General features: G+C 40.7%; 1 protein-coding gene across 5 annotated transcripts in view; it reads right to left on the reverse strand.

Moving 5' to 3' along the window:
• Positions 1-24,246, reverse strand: part of Kif16b (kinesin family member 16B) — a 282,143-nt gene that overhangs the window by 131,849 nt on the left and 126,048 nt on the right. For all 5 annotated transcript variants that reach the window (XM_028884430.2, XM_037205261.1, XM_028884429.2 and 2 more), the window contains exons 13-15: positions 14,554-14,673; positions 13,656-13,707; positions 12,048-12,185 (exon numbers count right to left, since the gene is read on the reverse strand). In XM_028884430.2, the coding sequence (XP_028740263.1) occupies positions 12,048-12,185; positions 13,656-13,707; positions 14,554-14,673 (310 nt within the window). The remainder of the gene's footprint in view (positions 1-12,047; positions 12,186-13,655; positions 13,708-14,553; positions 14,674-24,246) is intronic.

Genomic DNA, 24,246 nt, shown 5'->3' on the forward strand with positions numbered 1-24,246 from the left:
ATGGGCCTTTGGGGGCCGTTTTCATTCAAGCCACCACTCTATCTATCTATCTATCTATCTATCTATCTATCTATCTATCTAAGAGTTTTCACTAATAAAGTCACTGATGTGGAAATGTCACTCAAGAAAAGGGAGAAGAGAAGAGAAGAGAAGAGAAGAGAAAAGAAAAGAGAAGAAAAGAGAAGAGAAGAGGGAGGAGGAGGAGAAGAAAGAGAAAGAAAGAGAAAGAGAAAGAGAAAGAGAAAGAGAAAGCAAAGAGACTAGGAGGAAAGGTGGCTTTTAACAGTCACACAGAAGAGGTGACCTTGAAAGGAAAGGGGGACTGAACTCTTAGGAAAGAGTGGAAGGAAGCAGAAACTGAGGGGAACCTTCCATGGAGAATGCTGAGAGGCTAAAACAGAAACTATAAATTACCAGAGGGCACTGTCTCATGGAGAGCCTGGCAGGTGAGAGCCAAAGCAAGAAAGGAAGCACTGGGGAGAGGAGGGAGAAGGCAAGTATACAGATACCCTGAGTACAAGAGTGCTTTACAGAGCCCTGTGGCAGGCAAGTCAGGCTGCAGAAGAGACATCAAGGTTAACATGAAACCCACTAGCAGAAGGCCTGGGACTCGACATGCCCCACCAGGGCTGCATGTGCCGAAACAGAGCTCAGGGTAGGATGTGGCTAGATCTCTCTGAAAAAGTAAATGATCTAAGAAAGGTCTTGACAGGCTGTGGGGCTTTGAAGTCTCAGACCTGTTTTGGTTCTCTCACTTTCCCCCACCCCTTAAAAGTGCCGTTCTCTTTCAAAAAGAGTCTATTTTTAATCATTGTCCATGTATCTTTTAGTTCAGTTCTTTGTTCCAGGACACAGGATCCAGGAGATCTCACCAAGTGACCTTTGGACTCAGATCATACCTATAACATGTTAATAAATAGAGGGTTTAGTGGCATAGTTAGCTTTGATTTACTAAAAGGAAATCATGAATATACTTAGAAAACAATAAGCCAGCTAAAGGAAAAGGGTGGATTGGTGGGAGGTTGGAGGGACAAATGAAACTGGCACAATATTCAAATGAGGTCAATGGGTAAAATGACGGCTGGGCAAGCATGAGCACTGACCGACCTGAGGTGGGATCACCAGCACCCATGTCAAAATCCAAGTACCCCTGTAAGTACAGGTGCACTTGAACCCCAGCACACATAGAGGGTGTGCAGGAAGGTGAACCAGGGCCCAATCACTAATATCTAGGCTCACTAAGAGATCTCGTCTCAGAAAACAAGGTCCATATGATTACTGAGGAAGACACCCAACTAGAACCTCTAGGCTTCACACCCTTACCCACCCCTACCCTAACATACCCCACACACATACAATGTGTCTAGGTGAGACCAAGGAGGAGATATGACTGAGCCTCTTTGAAATTCAGTGTTCTCATCTACTCATCAACTGGAAAATTCCTAAGGTTCCTTCTCGACCTTAAGTTCTTTTTAACTGTCAATGACTCCTTGCTTAAGGTTAATGTGATTAATCGCAGCAGATGGACTTTCTGTGATACACTTAATTTGTAATTTTGAGAGCATGTCTAAACCTTGCTGAAATATATGATGGCTTCTCTGAGATTACTTCAGAGCTTGTTAAATATCCAAAGACAGACAAATCCCAGACAATTTTAAAAGGGAATGGAAGAAGAAATGACATTGTAAAAATGGAGACAAAGCCTTTTGTTTAAAAAAGATAGAAAGCTTCCTTAATTTAAATCTCTGTGTATGAGAGATACAAATGATAGTTTCATATGAGATTTCTTATTTTAGTATGTCAAGTAAGCTGAAAAAATAAGCATACGTCTATTTCTAGTGATTTTTGGGGAAAATAGGGGCAATACTTAATACTAAAAGTAATTACCCTCCTCCTTAGATTTTAATGAGATTTTCTAATTCTGATATTGCATGAATACATTAGCGTACTTTTCTATTAAATGTTGTCATATGAATATTTCAGAGGTGACTGTATAGAAGATGCTCTTCTGAGTTATACGTGATACAAACACATGAGACAATTATGTTTCCCAAAGTGCATGGTCCAAGGTGATAGGAACTTAGAGGCTTGAGATAATAGAAACAGGATTGTGCTTCAGGGCTCCTTTGTTTGTTTGTTCTTTCTGAGACAGGGTTTCTCTGTGTTGCTTTGCGCCTTTCCTGGAACTCACTCTGTAGCCCAGGCTCACGTCAAACTCACAGAGATCCACCTGCCTCTGCCTCCTGAATGCTGGGATTAAAGGCGTGCGCCACCACCGCCTGGCCCAGGGCTCTTCATTTTATATTTTAATTATTAAGCATCACTCACCCTATCAGGAACACACAGAGGCTGCATTCCTAAAGGATGTTTGGTGGAAGACAGGATTCATTTGAGTTATGAGGAGTGAAGCACCCAGACTCAGAGAGTACCATACACTGCCCTGAAAGGTGCCTGAACAAGAATCTTGGGCAAGGATATTCTCACTTTGTTGCCTGATTCCAGGAGAAAGAAACTGCTTATAAGAACCTTCTCTGTGATTTAAAATAGCTTAGAAACCTTATATTGAAATGAATTGCAATGTTAGCATCATTTTGGAGTCATGATAGAATCTAATCTTCAATAACATGTACCACTACATAAGAACGGATTAAGTTGTATGTTCTAGGGCTTTACACTCTTTTAATAATGCCTATTACTTAAGGCACAGGAATTACAGTAATTCTGTTTCAAACTGGCTTTGGGAAACTAGATGTGAAAGACTAGAAGTTACAGGGAATAAACAATTTTATGCAGATCCTAAATGGATTCAGACAAGACATGGAGGTGCCATTGACAGGCTTGGGCATGAATGACAGGTACTGGGCATCAATGTGATACTGTAGCAGATGTCACTATCAAAGCATACCATCTGATCACTGTTTTTGTGATAGTGACAAATGTATATGACATCTTAGCAAAAACCCATAAGGGCCTTGACACCTCCCTTATCTGTGTTCACATTTCAAATATAGACTTATAACTTCCTGCATTAGATAAATCACTTTACCCTTCCTTTATTCTCAGTAAAATTAAAATTGTAAGCTTAGATTCTGGGCCTCTAGAGAAGACAGAAAATTGATTTTCAATCTTTGCTATTGATATACCCACTCAAATAACCATCAAGGGTTATTTGATGATCTGCATATGAACTGAGTGCAGAGCTTTTAAATCTTCGGGATGTACTAGGGATGTCCACCCCTCCCCATAAAATGTTAGAAGTGTGCATGAGTGAGTCAGGCTAATGTTTTTCTTCTTAAAACTTCATGGAGGAAACAGATTGCTTCCTACAGGGGAGAGGTCCCTCCTTTCCAAGGAAAAGGTGGATTTTACATTAAATAATTCAAGAGCAATACAAAATCATAGATGCTGGGAGAACGGCTGCTGGGTTATCTGGAGTTCACCAAGGCTTGTCTGGCTTCTGGGGCTGCTTTCCATGACTAGTGCAGAATGTCACAGTATGTCTTGCCATGAATGAGGAGGTCCTCTGTAGCTGCTGAGGTAGCCTCAGAATGACGAATGTGTCTAAAACAGATGGATGGGCTGTCATAAAGGCATAGTGAGTGGCCACTTAAAAAACGTCTGCTTAGCTTACAGATGTAACTCAAGGTACCACACTAGAGAAGTTTCTAAGATCTGTCAATTAGGAGTCAACCACACTGCCATCTTAGCTGATTTCAATACAAAATAAACATTAAAAAGAGTTGTTTACACAATTCTTCACAGACTTGGAAAGAAAAATACTCAACTTTATATGGAAAAACAAAAGACCCAGGATAGCTAAAAGAACCCTATACGATAAAGCAACTCTTGGAGGCATCACCATCCCTGACCTCAAACTCTACTATAGAGCTATAGTAATAAAAACAGCTTTGTACTGGTATAAAAACCGACATACGGACCAATGGAATCGAATTGAAGACCCTGACATTAATCCATGCACATATGAACACCTGGTTTTTGACAAAGGAGCCAAAACTATACAATGGAACAAAGAAAGTATCTTCAACAAATGGTGCTGGCATAACTGGATGTCAATATGTAAAAGATTACAAATAGATCCATATCTGTCACCATGCACAAAACTCAAGTCCAAGTGGATCAAAGACCTAAACATAAATCCAGTTACACTAAACTTAATAAAAAAGAAAATAGGAAGCACTCTTGAACGCATTGGCACCGGAGACCATTTCCTAAATAAAACACCAATAGCACAGACCCTGAGCACAACCATTAATAAATGGGACCTCTCAAAACTGAGACGCTTTTGCAGGGCAAAAGACACAGTCAATAAGACAAAAAGACAGCCAACAGATTGGGAAAAGATCTTCACCAACCCCACATCTGACAGAGGATTGATCTCCACAATATATAAAGAACTCAAGAAACTAGACATCAAAGTACTGAACAGTCCAATTAAAAAAATGGGCTAAAGAGCTAAACAGAGAATTCACAAAACAAGAACTACAAATGGCTGAAAGACATTTAAAGAAATGCTCAACATCCTTAATCATCAGAGAAATGCAAATCAAAACGACTCTGAGATACCACCTTACACCTGTTAGAATGGCTACGATCAAAAACACCAATGACAACCAATGTTGGAGAGGATGTGGAGCAAAGGGAACACTCCTCCACTGTTGGTGGGAATGTAAACTTGTACAACCACTGTGGAAATCAGTATGGCGGTTTCTCAGAAAATTAGGAATCGAACTACCTCAAGACCCAGCCATTCCACTCGTGGGCATATACCCAAGGAATGCTGATTCATACCATAAAGATACATGCTCAGCTATGTTCATAGCAGCACTATTTGTAATAGCCAGAACCTGGAAACAACCTAGATGCCCATCAACAGAAGAATGGATGAAAAAAATGTGGTACATATACACAATGGAGTACTACTCAGCAGAGAAAAACAATGAAAGCATGAAATTTGCAGGCAAATGGATGGAACTAGAAAAAATTATCCTGAGTGAGGTAACCCAAACCCAGAAAGACAGTTATGGTATGTACTCACTCATAGGTGGATTCTAGATATAAAATAAAGAACAATCAGACCACAACCCATAGAACCATAGAGGCTATATATATATATATATATTATATATATATATATATATATATATATATATAGCATGGAGGTCCTAGGACGACTGTGGCATATAATAAATTTCAGTTTTACTCAATTATTGAAAAAAAATAGCCAAGTGAATGGAAACACATGAACTATGAACCAAAGGCTGAGGGGCTCCCAGGTGGATCAGGCCCTCTGAATAGGTGAGACAGTTGATTGGCTTGATAAGTTTGGGAGGCATCAAGGCAGTGGGACCAAGTCCTGTGCTCATTGCATGAGTTGGCTGTTTGAAACCTGGAGCTTATGCAGGGACACTTGGCTCAGTCTGGGAGGAAGGGACTGGACCTCCCTGGACTGAGTCTACCAGGTTGATCGCAGTCCTCGGGGGAGGACTTGTCCTGGAGGAGGTGGGAATGGAGGGTGGGCTGGGGGTAAGGGCAGGGAGTGGGAGGGGGGAGAATAGGGGAACCCATGGCTGATATGCAGAACTGAATGGTATTGTAAAATAACATATATATATATATATATATATATATATATATATATATAGAGAGAGAGAGAGAGAGAGAGAGAGAGAGAGAGAGAAGAGTTGTTTACAATACAAGCCCGTCACTAACATCACAGTGCTTCACAGTTACTCTTCGAAAGACTGCTGGGGAGAGTGAGTGGGCTAAGATGACTAAGGGTAACCAAGCCAAAAATGACCACTCTCTTCCTCTTGGCTCCGACTAGCAGTAAACTCAAAACTGCTCGTTGTTATGAAATACCATTAAGGAGACGCCTTCTGCTTTAGTGTGGACAAGAACCCAGGAGTTCCCTGGCACCAAGTGGAGACAGTGGAGGGCCTCTGATTTACTCAGGATGGTGGGTGGAGCAGGCGACTGGGGCTGTTTGCTCCCTTGTTGTGTCCTTTAAATCCTTTGCCCTGGACATAGGTATAGGTCAGTAATGGAGAAGAAATAGAGTGGAATCAGGAAAGCTCCATTTCCAATTGTTGGAGAGAAAGAGGAGGATGCAAGGGAAAACTAAAGCACTGGGGCACAGCAGGAATTCTGAAGTTCACTGCCCTGTGTGTGCACACTGCCCTTAGCCTCAATAGCAGGTTCAGCCTGAGAGATGAGCTAAGGGGCAGAAACCTGCTTGGGTCCCAGACTAGCCAGTGGTAGTAGAGCCACTGCTATGTGGATGGATGGCACAAAGCCTTTGACACTAAACCAATGTTGGTGCTGCAGTCACAACCTATATAGTTAGGCTGTTCCTAACTTAGTCCTGAATCCAGGAGGAAACATGCGCACTGGAAGACAACATCTCCATTTCCCATCAGAAAATTTCAATGAAACACACTGTCCTTTAACAAAATGCTCAGAAGTTTCCAGATTCAAACCATTATTATTACTTCCTTAACAAAGGAAGAATCTGGAAGATGTCAATGAGCTGGTAAAACAATATAAGCTACGGCTGAGATCTTTGAGTTGGCAATCATAAACATATTTAAACAAGTATTTCAACTTTAAAACAAAAAGAAAATTAAAAATTCAACAAGAGATAAAATATAAAAAGAAGAACCAAATGTTGTGACCCAGAATCAAAACAATAAGACAAACAAAAGCCTTGCGGGATGAGCATCATAGAAGGAGGTGGCAATGGAGGAAAACTCAAACTAGACAGCAAATTGGTGCATCAAAAGAACTAAAATATCTCATTTTCATGTGATTGGAGACCCAGAATGAAAGAGAAGTGTATATAGTAGAGGAAAATTTTCTTTTCTTTTCTTTTCTTTTTTTTCCCCTGGAGTTGAGGAACAAACTCAGGGCCATGCACTTGCTAGGCAAGCGCTCTACCACTGAGCTAATTCCCAACTCCAGGAAAAATGTTTTTAAACAAATCATCATGGCAAACTTCCCAACTCTAAAGATAGACAGACATCTATAGATTCAGAGGCTCAGTAAATTCCAAACTGGTAAACTTGAAGAAATCATGGCAAGACTCACTGTAAAGCCATCTTAGGCTACATGAAACAGAAGTTGTTGAAAGGATCAGAGAGACTGAAAAATAGGTATGACGAGTGAAACAGAAAAGAAAGGAGTAGAGACAGGCAGTTATTTTTCTGCCAACGTCCAGGGTGTCAAGAACTTGATTTCAGTATGACTAGCTTCTGTCAGCTGCTCTTACGCAGAAGCATGCATCACAATTACTTCTAAACATGAAGACTCACATCCCTGGGGCCGCATCCCTAGATCTTTTGCAGCAGAGGGTTTAGGGATCTGTGTATCTAATAAGCTCCCAGGTAATGCTGATGTCACTGACCTGGGACACACTTGGAAAACCATTCTCTTTTTAAAAATAGCTTGGGCTTTGACATTCAAACAACAAAAAATCTCAATTTTCAGGTCTCTAACTAGAGGAAGGCATCTGAGGAGTGCTCAGGTCAGTATATGGGAGTCCACAAGGAATAGACATTCCTATCTCCCAGCCCTCTGTAGCATACAGATTCTTTGCCTTAGCTGGATACTGTGGTTCAACCCTCAAAGATCTATTTTCCTTTCTAGTTCCAATAAAATTCCTTTTTAATTTGTCACTGAGCAACTCACAGCAGCCCTCCAGCAGATGAAAATTTTATCAAAGGCTCCTCAGCTCCACTCTGCAGACAATCACCTGTTCCCTCTTTCAGGGTACTTGAATAAATGCAAATATATTTTGGCACTCAAGCATATCACATTCAAATGCACCTAAGTGTGAATTTCCAAGATGCAGTTTCTGTAGCACTTCTAAAATGAAAGATGAATGTTCAATGGCTCTGACAGACTAGCAAGAAGAGCAAAGGTGTCCACTGACACAAAGGTAAAAATTAATTACATTTAACAGTGACTAGCATGAAAAATATATATTACAGCAAAAAAATAATTTAAATAAGAAGGACTAGTTTCTAGATATTCCAAGACAATGCTGAAGTATTTCCTGAATTACAAAACACTTGATTATTGTGCCATTTCTTATTAAATGTATGATGGCTGGAGTTGGAAGACTTAGAAGCTTAGACTCCTAAGAAAAGCTGTGGTCTCTGGATAAGGCATCATGGTCAAGTATTTACCTTTTTCTTTCTATGGACTCATTTTATAGAGCTAACATGTGATCACGAAAGGCAGGGGAACTGAACTCTGAGTACACATTAAGAGATGGATATGTTTAGCTCTGAAGATGAAGGGGAAGGTGTCTTATGACAGGCATCAGACAATACACAAGGAAAATTCTATCCTATTCATGCTTACAGTTCCAGCAAACACTCTTCATTTTACTGACAATGCTAAAGGATGAAAACCTTTCCTATTATTTTAGGGGGGGAGGGCTATGCTATTTGAAAGGCAGTTGACTGACACAAGTTAAAAATGCTAAAAAAAAGAAAAGGAAAAAAAAAAAAAGACACCCTTGCCCCTAATGGTGACAACCTTCTAAATTTAGACAAATCTATTAGTTGGCATTCGCATGTGTTAAGTGATTTAGATAAGGAAGTTGTAATTACTACTTGTGCTTTTTTAATGGCCCAGCCTAGCACATTTCCAAATGAAAGTAATTTACCAATGAAGAGACAGCTGAATACCGAATATCAGCAATAAGCTGGAACTGGTGAAGATAGGGGAGGAGGCATGAGTAACAGAAGATGAACCTGGGATGCAGTCAACGGAGGGTAATGTGGTAAGACATCATTACGATGTGGGTTGACATCCATCTGTGTTTTCTGTCCTAGATCCCTTTAAGCAGAGAACTGTTACAAAACTGTTTCTTCTGTTAAGTCTTTCATGAATCCAATTAATAGTTTACCTACCAGGCCAATTCTGAAGACCAAGAAAGATGGGCCAGGAGGGATGATAGACCAATAACCACTACAGTAAGCCAGAGACTGAAGTTAGGGCAACAGGTGTGGGAGACCCAAGTGGCCTGGACTTCAGCATCTTCAGGGCTAAGGATAGAACCTATGCTTGGCTTGGAAAGCCAAAAAGATTTAACAACATATACAAGTTAAGGTTTCAGAGGGTAAAAGCATGAATGATAATGAGGGATAATGAATGGGCTGCTATAATTTTTTCAGTGTTCTGTACTAATACAGCAGCTGTCCAGCTACCCCAAGATCCATCTCCAAGAGGCTTGGCTGCCAAAAATTAATTCAAAACACCTGACTTTGCAAAACTTACCTAAGCAGGACCGTGAAGAAATGCTCTGCAGAACTGACTTTAAAAAGCCACTTCATGGGCAAAAGCCAAGAGAGACTTTTTTAGTATAACAATACTGTTTTATTTAATCCTGCTCTCCATTTTTTTTTCTGTTTTTAATGAAGTCCATTTTTTGTGCACTTTACAATAGCTTTTTTAAAAAATGAAATGCTTATTGAAATAGTCTATGATCCTTGTATACAAATTCCAAACCTGCCTCCTTCTTCTCTGGCAGGGAAGATAATCTGGAGGAGGGATGTGTCAGTCACATTTACTTCTTTTTATTATCACTACATATATTCACACACCTCCAATTTATCATATCACTTTGTACTTTAAAAATATGTTTCAGTTTTCATTTTAAAAATATACAAGCACCAAGCAAGCCAAAGTAGATAATTTTACTCCTTAATTTATGAAAGACTGCAGCTGTTTTACCATGGACAGAATATACATTAAAGAAAGAAAGCCTAGGTGGAAAAAAAAAAGTTGTCATCTTATTACTCTCTTGCAATGCCTTGCTCTCAATGCCATCCAGCATTCCCCTGCCCTGATGCCCTGATGCTTGTTAGTGGCGTTTATACTCTGTGCACAATGCTCTTACATCTTCACATATGGTGGAGCAGTTCAGCAGCTCCACATACAACAGAACTCAAGCCCACTGGATCTGGACATCACCACAGCACCATGCTAATAAAAAAATTAAGAGCATCCCATAGGGAAAGACAAGTCCTGTAGTTAGTCTTCAATGTCAATTAGCTCTATGACTCTCTTAGCAAAAGTCCCTTCCGAGATAGACTAAAAGATCAAAAGTTTACTTCCTCACCTGAATCACTACCCAACACTGGCATATTTTAAAATGAGTTATCTAGTTAGGTAGAAGAACAAAATAAAGTATAAAATGAAATAAAATAAAATTACTTCATGTGAGACATTTATCAACAAGCTTCAATCCAGAAAAGAATTAAAGACATAATTACAGCTATCTGAAGAACTTCTGGAAACTCAGTAAACTAGTGACCTTTCCTTCCAGGGCAGTATAGGAGAGAAGAATCACCCAAAGTTAAATGCTAAGTTCCACACAGAACCCACACTAGATGGTGCTCTTTAAAGAACTGGGCATTTCTAGCAAAGTACAAGGTGAGTCTAGAATATCTTGTCTCAGAAGGTAAGCAAGAGCTCACAAAATAATGAAGTCAAGCCAAAAGACACAAAAGCCACCTTGAAGAAACTCACAGTGGGCAAATCTGAGACAATTTAAACATTCCAAATAAATAAAGGCAAAACAGAGCAAATACTAAATATAATGCCTAACTACGTGATTCTGCTCATTTAAATACATAAATAGACACATGGCAAGAAGAGAAAGCTTTTCCTTATAATAAAAATTCAATTGACAAATGCAGAAGAAATAAGAAAATCACCTTCTGCAACCACAGAATAATAATTCAGCAAAATTTAAAAAAATAGCTTCTGAAACAGTGAATCATCATGTGACAAGGGAAAGAACACTAATAAGCAAAGTACCTTCCCAAAGCATTATCTAAAACCAAAGCCAGGGGAGGTAACTTCCCAGTGAAAAAGCCTAGCCAGCTCCACCTTTACCAAGAAACCAGAGTGAGTGCCACCAGCAGTAGACAGATGGCAATCTGGAATGGGAGAGGAGAAAAATGCAGGGCTGTCAGAAATGACAAAGTTTGACCCCAGCACTGCCTGCAAACAAATACAATATTAGTCTACTTATGAAAAACACCAGAGAAATCCTGCATGTAAGCAGAGGGAGATCCTACACTGTATCCTTCACACATTTTCCAATGTCATAAAGTCCGAGAAAGATCAAGGACCTGCTCTAGATTGTGCAACAATACCATGCACAATGCTGGATCAATGAGAAGAAGGCAGCAAAACCTGAATGGGGTCTGAGTATAACCATTAGTTTTCTAGTTGTATGACCGTACTATAGATGTATGGGGAATTTCACTGGTGGAGGAAATACACGCCAATGTACTCAAAGAGTGGACACTGTCATAATCGGAACCCCAACTGTCTCCTAGAAGACATGTGATCCCCTGAGTTTGGAACGTTGGAACCGTTAAGACGTAGTCTTCTGAAAGGTCTTCAGATGGTTATAGTGTGTGTCCCTCTTCTCTTCTGTTTTCAAGAGGTAAGTGATTTAATTCACCACAGACTCAAAGTCAAGGGACTAACACTGAATGGAACAGCCTTTTTTCTTTATAATCTTATTAATTCAGCTACAGAGGGGAAAAAAAGCAGACTAACATATAATAGTTACTTTCACATGGCTCTGTGATTTAAAAGCTCTGCACTATCTTTCACACCTTATTTTTTTTAGAATACTGATGTTGTTTAAAACAGAAGACATGATACCGGTCCTGGGAATATAATTATGACTACTCATAAGAAGGACATAAACATTGGAAGTAAAAGTCTTAAAGGAAATCACTATATTAAATTTTCTTCTAAGAGGTAATTTTTTAACTTTAAAAGTCCTCTAATAGCTAATTCTCAAAGTTGTAAATATTCATAAATAGGTCATGCTTAATTCAACAAGACAGTGGGCATAATAAAGCAGTTCCCTAGCAAGACAGAAGAGAAAACACGGAGGCAAACAGTCCTGTGTCCCTTAATCAGTAAGATGCATATGCTCCCCAATGTCAGCTTGCTTCTCAATATATACAAGATCTCTGAAAAGCAAAACCAGGTACCTTGATTTAGCTGTGTGGCATCCACAATCTGAATACCGTTCACGGAGCACTGGGACCCACTCAGTGGTATCAGAGTCACCGTTCCCCCGACATTCTCAAAGACACAGTGCTCACTCTCCAAGTCAAGACCATGAAGGACTAGAAGAGGAAAAGAAAGGAGAAAGTTGGTCCCCACTTTGGTGTCTGCTATGATAATTCCAGACTATTTATTTCATTTTCCTTTTGAACACCTTTTCTTCTCCAGAAAAGTGCTGTGGACAATTATGTTTAGCGAGTCTATAATGTCAAGTGGCAGAGTCAGAGGCATGCATTGATGGTCACCTTAAAGGTTCTGGCTATTCTCCCTGTAACAGTGAGCTCTGCCATAGCAGCTTACTCTTCCTAATAGGAAGATGCAGTTGAGTAGCTTGCTTTACTGAGACTCTCTGCTCAATACTGACAAACTGCCACTAGTCACAGGGAGACACAAAAAGAAAGCCTCTGTGGCTCTACGACCCATGAGCACCTCTGTAGTTTCAGATAATGGCTCCCAGAAGCACAAAGCAAAGGCATGGCATGTTATAGACCTCAGAAGGTCCTAGAAGCTTCCAGAGGCTTCTGTGAGGTGCCCAGTGCCACAGCATGGGCTGTTTCTGAGACCTCTGAGAGCAGCCAATTGCTGATGGTCATCTGATTATCTATGAACATCTTGGCAATGGCAGACGTGAGCACCTCTCAATTCTCAGGAGCAGCTCCCACTTTCTCTGCAGAACTGCACCACTGAATGTCTCCGGTCAGAGAACATTGTCCTTATCAACTGTCATCATTTACAGCTACTCCCAAGATCAAATGCATAATTTAAACAAGGGGCCTGCTCTAAGAGCAGACTCAAAAGTACTCGAGTCTTGGGACTTCTAGAATGTTTTTTCAGCTCTCCCCATCTCTAATAAATACTAAATGAGCAGCAATGGACTCATTAGCATATTCTTGATAGAAAAGCAAGTTCCTCACCAGCAACTCTAAAAGTTTCTTGAAGTGGTGTAACTCTTCCCCCAATCACCATTGTGTCCCTCTGCATGTATATACCAACTACCTCCACATTCTCCACCACAGACTGCCTGAAGGTGCTCAGAACACTGTGCGGGCTGTCATCTTCTCAGGCTGAATTGCTGGCTGGCTGTATGCCTTATGAAGACTATAGGACACGCAGAAATCCATGCCTTCTGATGTGGCCCTGGTCTCATACTTTGCCATCATCTCTGTGTAGAGAACTGTCTATATCCTGCCTTTAAAAAGGTCTAGGATCCTTTATCCATGTCTGCTGGCTTATTTCCATCAATCACTATGACAAGTACAGAGTGACAGGTGTATTGTGATTTAAATAACTATAATAGCAGGTTAGAGAATGTATGTGGGGTGGCAGAAAGAAGTCATACTTCTAATTTTCTCACTGAATTAACTGTGCTTGCTATTTAATTGAGTTGTGGTCAAAATTGCAGATATACATATACCAAGAAACATGTGTCAACATTTTCTCTTGTAACTACTATAATGTCAGTTAAGAAAAAGAAGATTATTTATTAAATATGGTGTTTTAAAATCACTGAGAGATCATTCATAGAATCTCACCAATATCTTGCTCTGTTGAAGCATCTTCTCTGCCAACATAAGTCTGACCTTCCTGAGAAGAAAATTCAATAATATTCATTAGTAAGTGCAGAAGGACAGCCTGCTTCTCCACTTCGCATTCCATCCTGATGCATTCCACCTGCCAGGCAACAGAATGACCAGGGTCTGGGGCATGCGATGGCCTCAGTGAGCTGTGTACTGAACACTGCAGTGGTACCCTACGTGGTCTAAGTTCCAGCACCAATGAAGAGGCAAACTGCTCAAAAAGGCCAAGCTCTTACAGTCTGCTTAGGCCATCAAATTCAAGGATACTTCAGATCCTTTCTACAGATTTCCTCCTTCAGTGGACAAGGGTTTCTTTGTGTTCAAAGATGCATGATATGAGAGGTCACAAAACCCAAGACAAAACAACCTCATTTGGAGTCACAGATCAGAGAGAACACATTAAAGTCAAGGTCACAGAGGCAATCCTTGAGAACTGACAAGGAACTCTGAACTGTTAGAACCAAGCCTGACTGTCTAACAGGAAAGTCCATTTTATAATTACCAGGAAGAATCAGCAATTATGCACATAACAAATCCCAGTTCTGGATCCTTGTTCCTTTCTTGTTTTTTTCTGCCATTTTTCCCCCTCTTATCTCCTTTTTTTCTGATTCCACAAAAAAGAAGCCAAAATGGATGACTCATCATTTAACTTCAGAACTCTATAAACACAGGAACTTCAAATACCACTGAATCCCAATGAACTGTAGAAAATCCCCAAAGGCTCAAGGATTTGTTGTATATTCTTTAATTTAATAGTTGTATTCATGGCCATAAAGTATTCTAATAAACCTTGCTGGAGTCTAAGGGGAAATCTGGAAACAGAATTAGAATGTTCCACTTAAGCAGTTTCTACCTTCAAGTGATACAAGATGATCCCAGTACTCAGAAGGTCGTCATCAATGCCAATCAAGTGAGGCAGCTCAGAGTCCAGGACCACACCAATCCCCTCCTTCCTGAGGGCCAGAGTCTGCTCCTGAAATTAGGGAGGGAGGGAGGGAGGGAGGGAGGGAGGGAGGGGGGGAGGGAGGGAGAGAGAGAGAGAGAGAGAGAGAGAGAGAGAGAGAGAGAGAGAGAGAGAGAGAGAGAGAGAGAGAGAGAGAAGGAAAAGGTTACTTTGGGGACAGACAACTTCTCATTAGGTGTTCTTTAGATATTTGAAGGAAGTCATATTTTATTTCTTATAATAAAAAACAGAAAGAAAAATGGACTTTAAATTTCATGTGGAAAACCTGGCAGGCAGTAGGCAAAGTGAACTTGGAACATATAAAATGTTCAACATAAAATGAATTAAACTTTTAGCTTTATATATATATATATATTATATTTTATATTATATATATATATATATATCTTTTCAAAGTCAATCTCCAGGCCCATCTCCCTTAGCAAAGACTTTACAATCACCCTCTATAAAGTAACCTTTCTTCCTTCTTCAAATCCTGTACGCTAATAGCTAGAAGTCTCTTTAATTGCCAATCCTTTTCTCTGGTCATCAGGTTGTACTGAGCATGCTCTCAAGACAACAGCTCCCCGAATGAGCATAGCCTCTCTGCACCAGAGGTGCCACCCAGACCCCATACCATCTTCTTAGGAAGGCAGATCACTTCTACCTACAGCTGTAGCAGTTCTTCCCACTCCATTCATGAGGTGGTTTTAATGAGGAATGTTCCCCGGAGTCTTAGGTATTTAAACATTTAGTCCCTGTTTCGTGGCACTGTTTTGGGAGGTTTAGGTAGTAGAGCCTTGCTAGAGGAAGTAAGTCACTGAGACCAGGCTTTAAGAATCAAAACTCCCTACCAATTTCTAATTTGTTCTCTCCTCTTCCTGCTTGCCATGGAAGGTGTGAGCTCTCAGGTTCCTACTGCCATGGCCTGTACTGTCATGTCTCCCCACAGTGATGGGCTCTTGGCCCTCTGAACTCTAAGTCCAAGTAAACTCTTTCTTCTACAATTTGTCTTGGTCATGGTGTTTTTTAATCACAGCAACAGCAAAGTAACTAACAGAAACCACAACTCCCATCACCTCCCTCAGCCCAGCATATCCCTCTAGCCCCCACCATTTGCTTTGTGTTCCCTGAGAGAAACATCACAAGCCCCAAATTTCCCTGCACTTTTCCAGTTCCTCCCTGTTACTCTTTTGAAATTACCTCATGGAGGCTGTCAATCTTGGACTCTATTCATACTCACTCCCTAGATGATGGACCTCATCATGACTCTTGACTTACTATCCACCCACATGCTGAGGCCTCTTCAATCAGAACTGCCAGGACATACCTCTCCCTTAAATTCAATACTTGCATACTTTTACCCATCTAACTCAGTACCTCTATATAAATACCAGATTGGTAGCTCACACTAAACACATGAAAGAACAACCAACCAAAAAACAAACCCCCTCAAGCCTGCAAACTATCCTGCCCATCTGAGCAAATGCCAATCTTCCTTACAGTTACTCAGATGAAAAACTGCAGCAACACTTCTCTCCTTTCTTTCTCTAAATTCTGCATTCAGTGTTAAATCTATCCTCAAAACACACACCAAGTCTAGTAATAGCAAACTCCTGCACTATTTTGGTCTACCCTAAAGCATCATTATCTTTCACCTGGATTGCGACAATGGCCCAAGCCATCACTTAAATTCATAATCCAGCAACCAGAGAGATGTCAGAGAGAGTAATTCAGCTCAGATACCTAAATGGCCGCTACTGTTGCTGAGAGAAAAGTTAGTCTTCATAATGCTTTACAGGTACAGCCTGGCCTCATCCCTTCCTAAGCTACATTAATTTCCTGCCACTGCCTCCTGTGGTCCCCAAACTTGCTGGCTAGTCCAACTGTAGTCATTCTTAAGCACTAGTGGATACCTGGCAGTGTCCCTGGCCTCTATTCCCTAAAGCTGATGTTACTCTGCAACTCCCCAAGGTAGTGGCAAACAAAACTGCTTCTGAATAGTCCCATGTGTCCCTTGGGGTACACAAACAGCCTTGGTTGAGAAGCATTCCACTTTATAGATATATAACATGCCTCATCACTTCCTTCATGTCTCAGTTCAAAGTTCCTCACTCAACCCCACTACAAAACATCAAGGAGCAGCCTTTCCCAGGCGTACTTGTTTCCCTTTTCATCAGCTCTGCAACTCACTTTTGCCAAGGGATTACCAAGTGGGTAGGCACAAGAAGTTATGGCATTATGTCATATATGGACTCTGAGAAATCCCCCAGAGAAGAAATTAATAGGCTTATGTCTTCACCCCAGGCCCAACTAGTCCAAAACTAAATTCAAGGCTCTGGAGAACTTCAAGGTGGGAAGCTGACAGATTCTAAAAAATTTAGGGTGTAAATTTCAGATAAACTAAGCTGTGCTGAGTCTGAACTAAATCATACTCAAGTGTGTGACAATGTTGAAGATGTGATGGATGAACTGGGTAGCAGATCCTAGCTACTGACCAGGTTTTCCAGGCAGAGAGACTGCTAGTGACTATCTCCCCAACTCTCACCTACCATCAAGACACATTTCTCTATCTCAGAGCTGACACCTAAGTACTCTCTACCTTTTATTTTTGGGAACAATCTATGTACTATGGTGCCATTTAGTCAGGCAAATAATATATCACCTAGAATTCACTAAGCAAAATATTCTGAACCTCTCAAGCTAGTATTAAAGCAAAACTCAAATCTTAAAGAAGTTCCTGATAAGTTCAGGAATGGGACACACAGAGTGGGGGAATCCCTTGGAAATTCCTTCTCTGGACATTTAGATTTCAAATGCACACTTGGAAACCTGAAGCCACACAAGATGTTGATAGAATGAAGGGATCCAGGAAGATGGGTTTAAAAAAATACACATAAAAATCACCACTTGGAAGAAAGCAATTTAATTTAACAACCGTTAAATAGATATGCAGAGAAATGACCAATGCATAAGTTAGATTCTAGAAAAGGAAATGGAGCGTATTATTGTTCTTCAATTATTCCTCCTATCAACCAAGCTCTCATTCCATGGCTGGGAACCTCAGACTTTGAGGTCAGGAGATTCAGTAACGTTGATGCCAAGACCCTTGCAAATCATGGCTAAAATGAGCATACTACATAGAATGAGCACTACTTCTACCTCTCCTGGGTAGGATCAATGCCTCTCCTCCTGATGATGGAAGTCCAACAGAAATGAGATGCATGTGATTTCATATATATATTTTTTTTTTTTTTTTTTTTTTTTTTTTTATATATTTATTTATATTATATATGAGAGAGGGGGGGGGAGAGGAGGGGGAGAAATTTAATCACACAGTTCCATCTACAAAACAATGTCCCACTGGAAGGTCTAGTCTCTAAACCAGGTGATAATGCTTCATGAAGGGTAGAGGCTCCGAGGCAATGAGCTGTTTCTACCACAGACATGAAAAGAAAAGTGACTACTCTCCTAAGTCGAGAGCCAGATGTGTTTTCTTTCTACAAAAACCATGGATGAGAACCCCTGCCACCAGAAAATAAAAGAAATAAAAAAGAAAAAGAAAGAAAGAAAGAAAGAAAGAAAGAAAGAAAGAAAGAAAGAAAGAAAGAAAGAAAGAAAAGAGGATATTTTAAATCATAACAGTTCTGACATAAACCAGAAAAATCATTTTGGATTACATCCAAGTTTACTCTAACGTTCTTTAAAAAAAACTGAAAATAATTTTTTTCTTCCTTGACTAAGTCTTATAGACTTTGGAAAGCATTGGAAATTCACAATTTTGGAGCTGTTGGGTCAAAAGCATTACTTGTCCCCACTCATCCCAACACACACACACACACACACACACACACACACACACACACACACACACACCTGTACATATGTGGCACAGGCAAAACCTGCACCAGAAAAGTTTCCCAGGCTGGAGAGTGGGGCAGATGAATTTTTGATTAATGCTGCCCTAAAGCTCCATGACATTCAAGCTGCATTCGACTACATGATATTATAAAAGTGTCACCTCATAAAACTGAAAACGAGGGTTTAAATCATTGCTCAAGTGAAAAAGTAATTTCAGACAAAAATATCTATCACATATAAAATATTTATTGAGTGGCATCTACTGTTATACATAATTTATGAAACACCTCTTGGATAAGACAGAATGCTTAACATAACGGTGCTGGCTCCCCTCCCATAACTCCTGGCACAATGGACCTCAAAGAAGTAAAATATGTAGAGTTGCAGATAGCTTACAGTGAAACAAAGCTTGGGTCAACCAAATGCATTCGCATCAAAAGGGAACCTCAGAGTGATTACAAGTGTCAGAACAGCATCAAGTCATCTTGAACAATGTGGCTCTTACATCTGCAAAAAAATAAGCTCAATGTGTTTTGCCTCAATCTCCAGAAACCTATTCTGGAGTAACATTTCTGAATGTGAAATATGTGTTCAGGTGTTCAGTGCTAAATGTGAGACAGCACTTTAACCACTTTCTAGGGACTTCAGGTGAGGTAGAGGGTTGCAAGCGAGGCTTCCTGAATTCAGAGACGACCTTATAAGGATACTATCTGATATGGAGGAGGGCCTTGTAGCCACCACACAATATTACAGTGAACAAGGTTCAGCTTTTTAAATCATGACTTTATCCTCAGTTTCTCACATTGAGTCATATAAAATTCAACCACTTTCTTGAATAAATGTAAGACCGACAGAAAAGAGTACTGAATTGGGAGTGTAACTCAATGAATGGCAGAACAAGAGTTTAGCTTGCTTGAGGTCCTGGCTCACATTAAGTCAGCTAAGATAGTCTTGCCAGTCTCATCTTAAATCACTCAGTGTGTGCTTGCTATTTGGTACTAGACATAATGATTTTAAAGTGTTTTTCCCCAAAAATAGTTAACAATAGATAAATGTCAGATTTTTTTTTTTTTTTTTTTGGAAATTTAGCCATATATTTTACCAACTAGTGACACTGTATAGCTCTGACTCATAGAAAGTGCAGTTAACCTCTGTAACCCAGAGCACAAACATGGCAAGATAGGGCCATGATGGAGACCTACATTATAGCACATGCCTAGTAATGGGTGGGAAGGGGAAAAAAATATCAAGTAATGCTTCTATAAAAATAAAAGTCTGTAGCAGAGGTTATCTTTGGATTTGAAAAACTGTACATAATTTAATCTAACAGATGGAAGATGAAGTATTTGTTGTCTTTGAACAAAAATGCATCTTTATTCTGCGAGATATTTCATAAAATATCCTGCGAAGTTGAGAAAAGGTATTAAGGGACCAGTTGTGATGGTTCGTCTACAATGTCAACTCAACTACATTTACAATTACCACAGAAATACACCAAGGTGCCTCTATTGAGGTGTTTCCAGAAAGGTCTAACTGAGCAGGATAACCTACCCTAAATGCAAGAGGCACCATCACATGGACTGGGTTCCTAGACTAATACAAAGAAGTAATCAAGCTAAACACTAACATTCCTTGTTCTCTGCTTCCTGAATATGGATGCAATGTGTCTGGCCATATCATATTCCTATCACTATGATTTCTCCATGATTTCTTGCCATGACAGACTGTACCCAAACCGTGAGACAAAATAAACCCTTCCATTCCTAAGCCGACTTTGTCAAGCATTCTGTCACAGCAAGCAGAGAACTGACTAACATCTCTGTTTACCATGTACATACTTTTTCATACATATTTTGGTAAGAAGACCGTTTTCTGTTTAGAATTGTGTTCCTCATGTCCGGACAACTGAAGAGAATCAATGGTACCAATTGGTGGCCCTATGGTGGACTTCATTTCCTTTCCTATGAAACACTAAAGAAAGGACTCCATTGTCTCCAGAAACTCAACATTGCTGGTGGAAGTATTTTGTCAATCTGACTTTTAGCCCATGGCAGACAAGTTGGTTTTCAGCTTACATGTTTAAAGAAATATCCCATTGTCCTTGAAGTTCAATAGTGTGAATGGGGCAGATCTCAGCCTTGAACAGTCTTTCCATTCTCCTGGGACAAAGTACATTATCCCAATCTGCAGACTCCGTTTTCTATTTTATGGAAATCGCCCTGTCTTACGTTCCGCTCTCTGTTGCATCTCCAGGCACAGCAATTACCCCAACACTGCACTGTCTCAGTCCCTCTCTTCTAGCTTCCAGCCACATGAAGAACCAGATCATCTTGTCTGTGTTCACTCAAGTTATCCAGCATTTACTCTAGTAACTTGATTTTCAATGCCATCTACTATTTTCCTTGAGGTTTCTAATTTTATTTATTAGTTCTACAATAATGTCCTCTTAGAACTCAAGATCATTCTTTAGCCTACAATCTTTCTTTTTCATCTCCCCTGCTTTTTATTATCATCTTGCTTTGTTTATGAGTTCCTGCTTCTCATTAGCCTGTTCCATGGAATGAAAGAACTGTAAGGCTCCCCTTCTTGCCCTGACATATGTTTTCATCTAGATAAGGATCGCTTTGTCTTTAGATGGTTTATGATTTATATTCATTCTCTCCTCCCCTACTTTTACATAGCAGTCCTATTTCTTTTCTTCACTAGAAAATTCCATATTACTAACACAAGACTCCTGTTCCATAATATCGGTGACCCCTCTGGTTGGAAGACTGAGTTGTCTGCATTCTTGACCACTTTTCCCTAGCCAGGCAACAAGAGGAGACAACAACAAGATCCTATTGAAGGCACCTCGGAGACTCTGGGCTCTGCCCTCTTTCACATTACATGTCCTCTAGGAGTTCCTCCTCCTGCTTGGAATGACCAATTCCAAGGGATAAAGGGAGGCAAGCTCCAGCTTCCTGGCCTTTCCCCAGGACTTCCAGCATCAGCTGTCCTCGTTCCATCCTGGTGGCCACCATCAGCACTACTGCCCTTCAACAACAGGAAAGAACAGCCTTGTCACTCTTGAGACTGGAGCACACTGAGGACAGGTGTTTAGGATCTTCACGGGTTTGGCATCCTACCACATTCCTGCCTCCTCCTCCTCAGCAGCCAGCTTATGACTTTTGCTCATCTGCTTCCTTTTGTGGATTTCATGGGGCTGTTATAGCTGCAGGGATGTGTATGTTGTTTTTTATTAATTCCTCATTTCTTTGAAATCTGTGATATTATCCCCAACTAATTCTTTAGTACAGAAGTTAAGAATAGTATTACAACATTCTGTAACAGGAGCTTACTTGAGAATAAAGATGCAGAAACCAAGGGCATGAACACAAGAAGCCAGTAGAGAATCACTTTAGCTGACAAACTGCAAAGTGTTCTCTCTGGGAAGATGGCATTGGTATTGATTTACAGACTGGAGGATTTGAGAACTGTGAAAACAGAAATTGGGTGCAACCACAAAAGATGAATCTAGCACACATGTGTGGGCTGAAGGGGCTTAAAGAAGAAGGGGGCGGGGACAGTAAAGAGAAGGGTAGTTGGAAAGTTGGTGCAGAGGTCAGAGGACCCTTGGGACAAATTTAAAGATTGGTCAATCTAACATACAGAAGTGCCCTGATAGTGACAGAGCATTTAGCCTCTATCACAGGAATGAGGCTCCAGGAAAAAGGGGGCTCTAGTAGGAAGGCAGAGTGAGAAGCTCATGAGGAAAAGTACTAAGAGTCCACCTTCCATCTCTATCTCAAACCACAGGGCAGGCCATCCCTGCTTTGCCTGTGTGACACAGCTGTGAGCACCTACAGCTTTCATTCCCCACGGCCCTCACCTGGTCCTAGCCACCTTTGACATGTCCATGGTGAAGGTGGTCGTTGTTGTTGTCATCGTTCATCATCTGCCTCCTCTTCCTCCTCCTGCTCCTCCTCCCACCATATACTCTATTCACATAAAGACGTTAGAAGCATCTTCTCAAGGTTTCAAGAAGCCAGACTAAAACCCTGCAATGGCCTTCCATGTGTTGAAAGTAAAACAATGCGCTCATCTCACTTAATCCTTCCTCTCTCCAACACTCTGACCTCTTCTTCCTCCACTCTCCATAGGGCTCCCAGCATCCTACCACAGCAGTTACCTCTTCAGGATGGGGCCAATGAACACCAAACTGCTGAGCAGTCTGCAGGGCCAAGATTATCATTAATCAGTAATGTGTTTGTCTCTCTTGACAGGCAAGAGATGCCCTTAGACCTGAAAACAGCAGTGAAAATAGCCAGAAGAGACAGAAGCTGGAAGTGAAGTCTAGCTAATATTCTAATAGACAATCACAAACAACATGTCTGCACCTATCAACTCAAACCAGAGAGACGTACATCACCTGTGATGTCACAGAAACTGAAGGGGAATGCAAAAGCAGTTTCCTCCTGACTTTGAAACGACCCATGTGCTCCTCTGGTCAGGAGGAGCACGTCTGAACAGATGGTAGGCAGTCCCAGGACTCAGCAGGGCACAAGTGGGAGGAGAAGGGCCCAGCTATCATCTACTCTGTGGAACTATGGAATCTAAATTTCCTGGCAGGACTGGCAGTTGGCCCCTCAACAGTAAATATAACTAATATTGTCCTTTTAATGAACAGAAACTCAGGGCAGTTCAATTTCCATTTCAGTCCCCACTGTAGAAATTATTTAAGGACAAGGCCTAACTGTTGGCATGCAGTTTGAAAAAGATACTGTATAGGTCTTTTTGATGAAACAGTCTTCTTTGCTGAGCAAATCATCCAGATGCTGGTATTTAAATTATGCAAAATACATAATACCAATTAAAGAAATTATGTGTGAAAATATGCAAGAGCAAATTTCCTCACATTAATATTTAACTAGACTTTTTAAGTGGAGCAGGATCTTATGATCACAAGTACTTTAGTATATTTGACCTAAATGGGAGCCTAAAATATCCAGGAGGATACACAGACAGCTCCACGAGGCTATTTTCTGTAGAGCACTGACTTCAGCAAAGGGTGGGCAGCTAAATGCAAGGATTATTCTAAGTGGGACGCTGTATTCCAGAAAGCCTCAATCTGACAAGGGCCTTAAACTCTTGTCTCCTAAAGCTCCTGGATCTTATTTCTCAGCCATGCTCTATGCCAGGCTTAGCTCTGCCTCTCAGACTTGATTCTGAGGATAACATCCTCTGGTTCACCAGGAATCCTTCCAGCTCCTCACATGCTCCTTCTGAGAAGTTTGCCCATTCCTATGCTGGTACAAAGATCACCTCTGGTGAATAGGCCCTTTTTCCCCCCTAGACAGGGTTTCTCTGTGTAACAGCCCTGGCTGTCCTGGAACTTGCTTTGTAGATGAGGCTGGCCTTGAATTCACAGAGATCCGCCTGCCTCTGTCTCCTGAGTGCTGGGATTAGAGGCATGCGCCACCACCACCCGGCTTGTTTAGGTTTTAATGGAGAAGGCAGAGCATAACTCCCCTTTCCTCCAATAACAGAATGTCCAACTGGATTACTAAAGCCTAATTAGTCTCACAAACCAAACTGTCAAACAATTGCTTTCCCTGAGGGCTGACAGAATGTCAGGAACCCACACCAATACAGAAGAGTATCCACATGAAAGAGAAGAGAGAGAAAAAAAAAAAAAAAAAAAAAAAGAGAGAGAGAGAGAGAGAGGAGAGAGAGGAGAGAGAGAGAGAGAGAGAGAGAGAGAGA

Source organism: Peromyscus leucopus, chromosome 4, assembly GCF_004664715.2.
Source record: "Peromyscus leucopus breed LL Stock chromosome 4, UCI_PerLeu_2.1, whole genome shotgun sequence".
Classification (NCBI taxonomy): Eukaryota; Metazoa; Chordata; class Mammalia; order Rodentia; family Cricetidae; genus Peromyscus; species Peromyscus leucopus.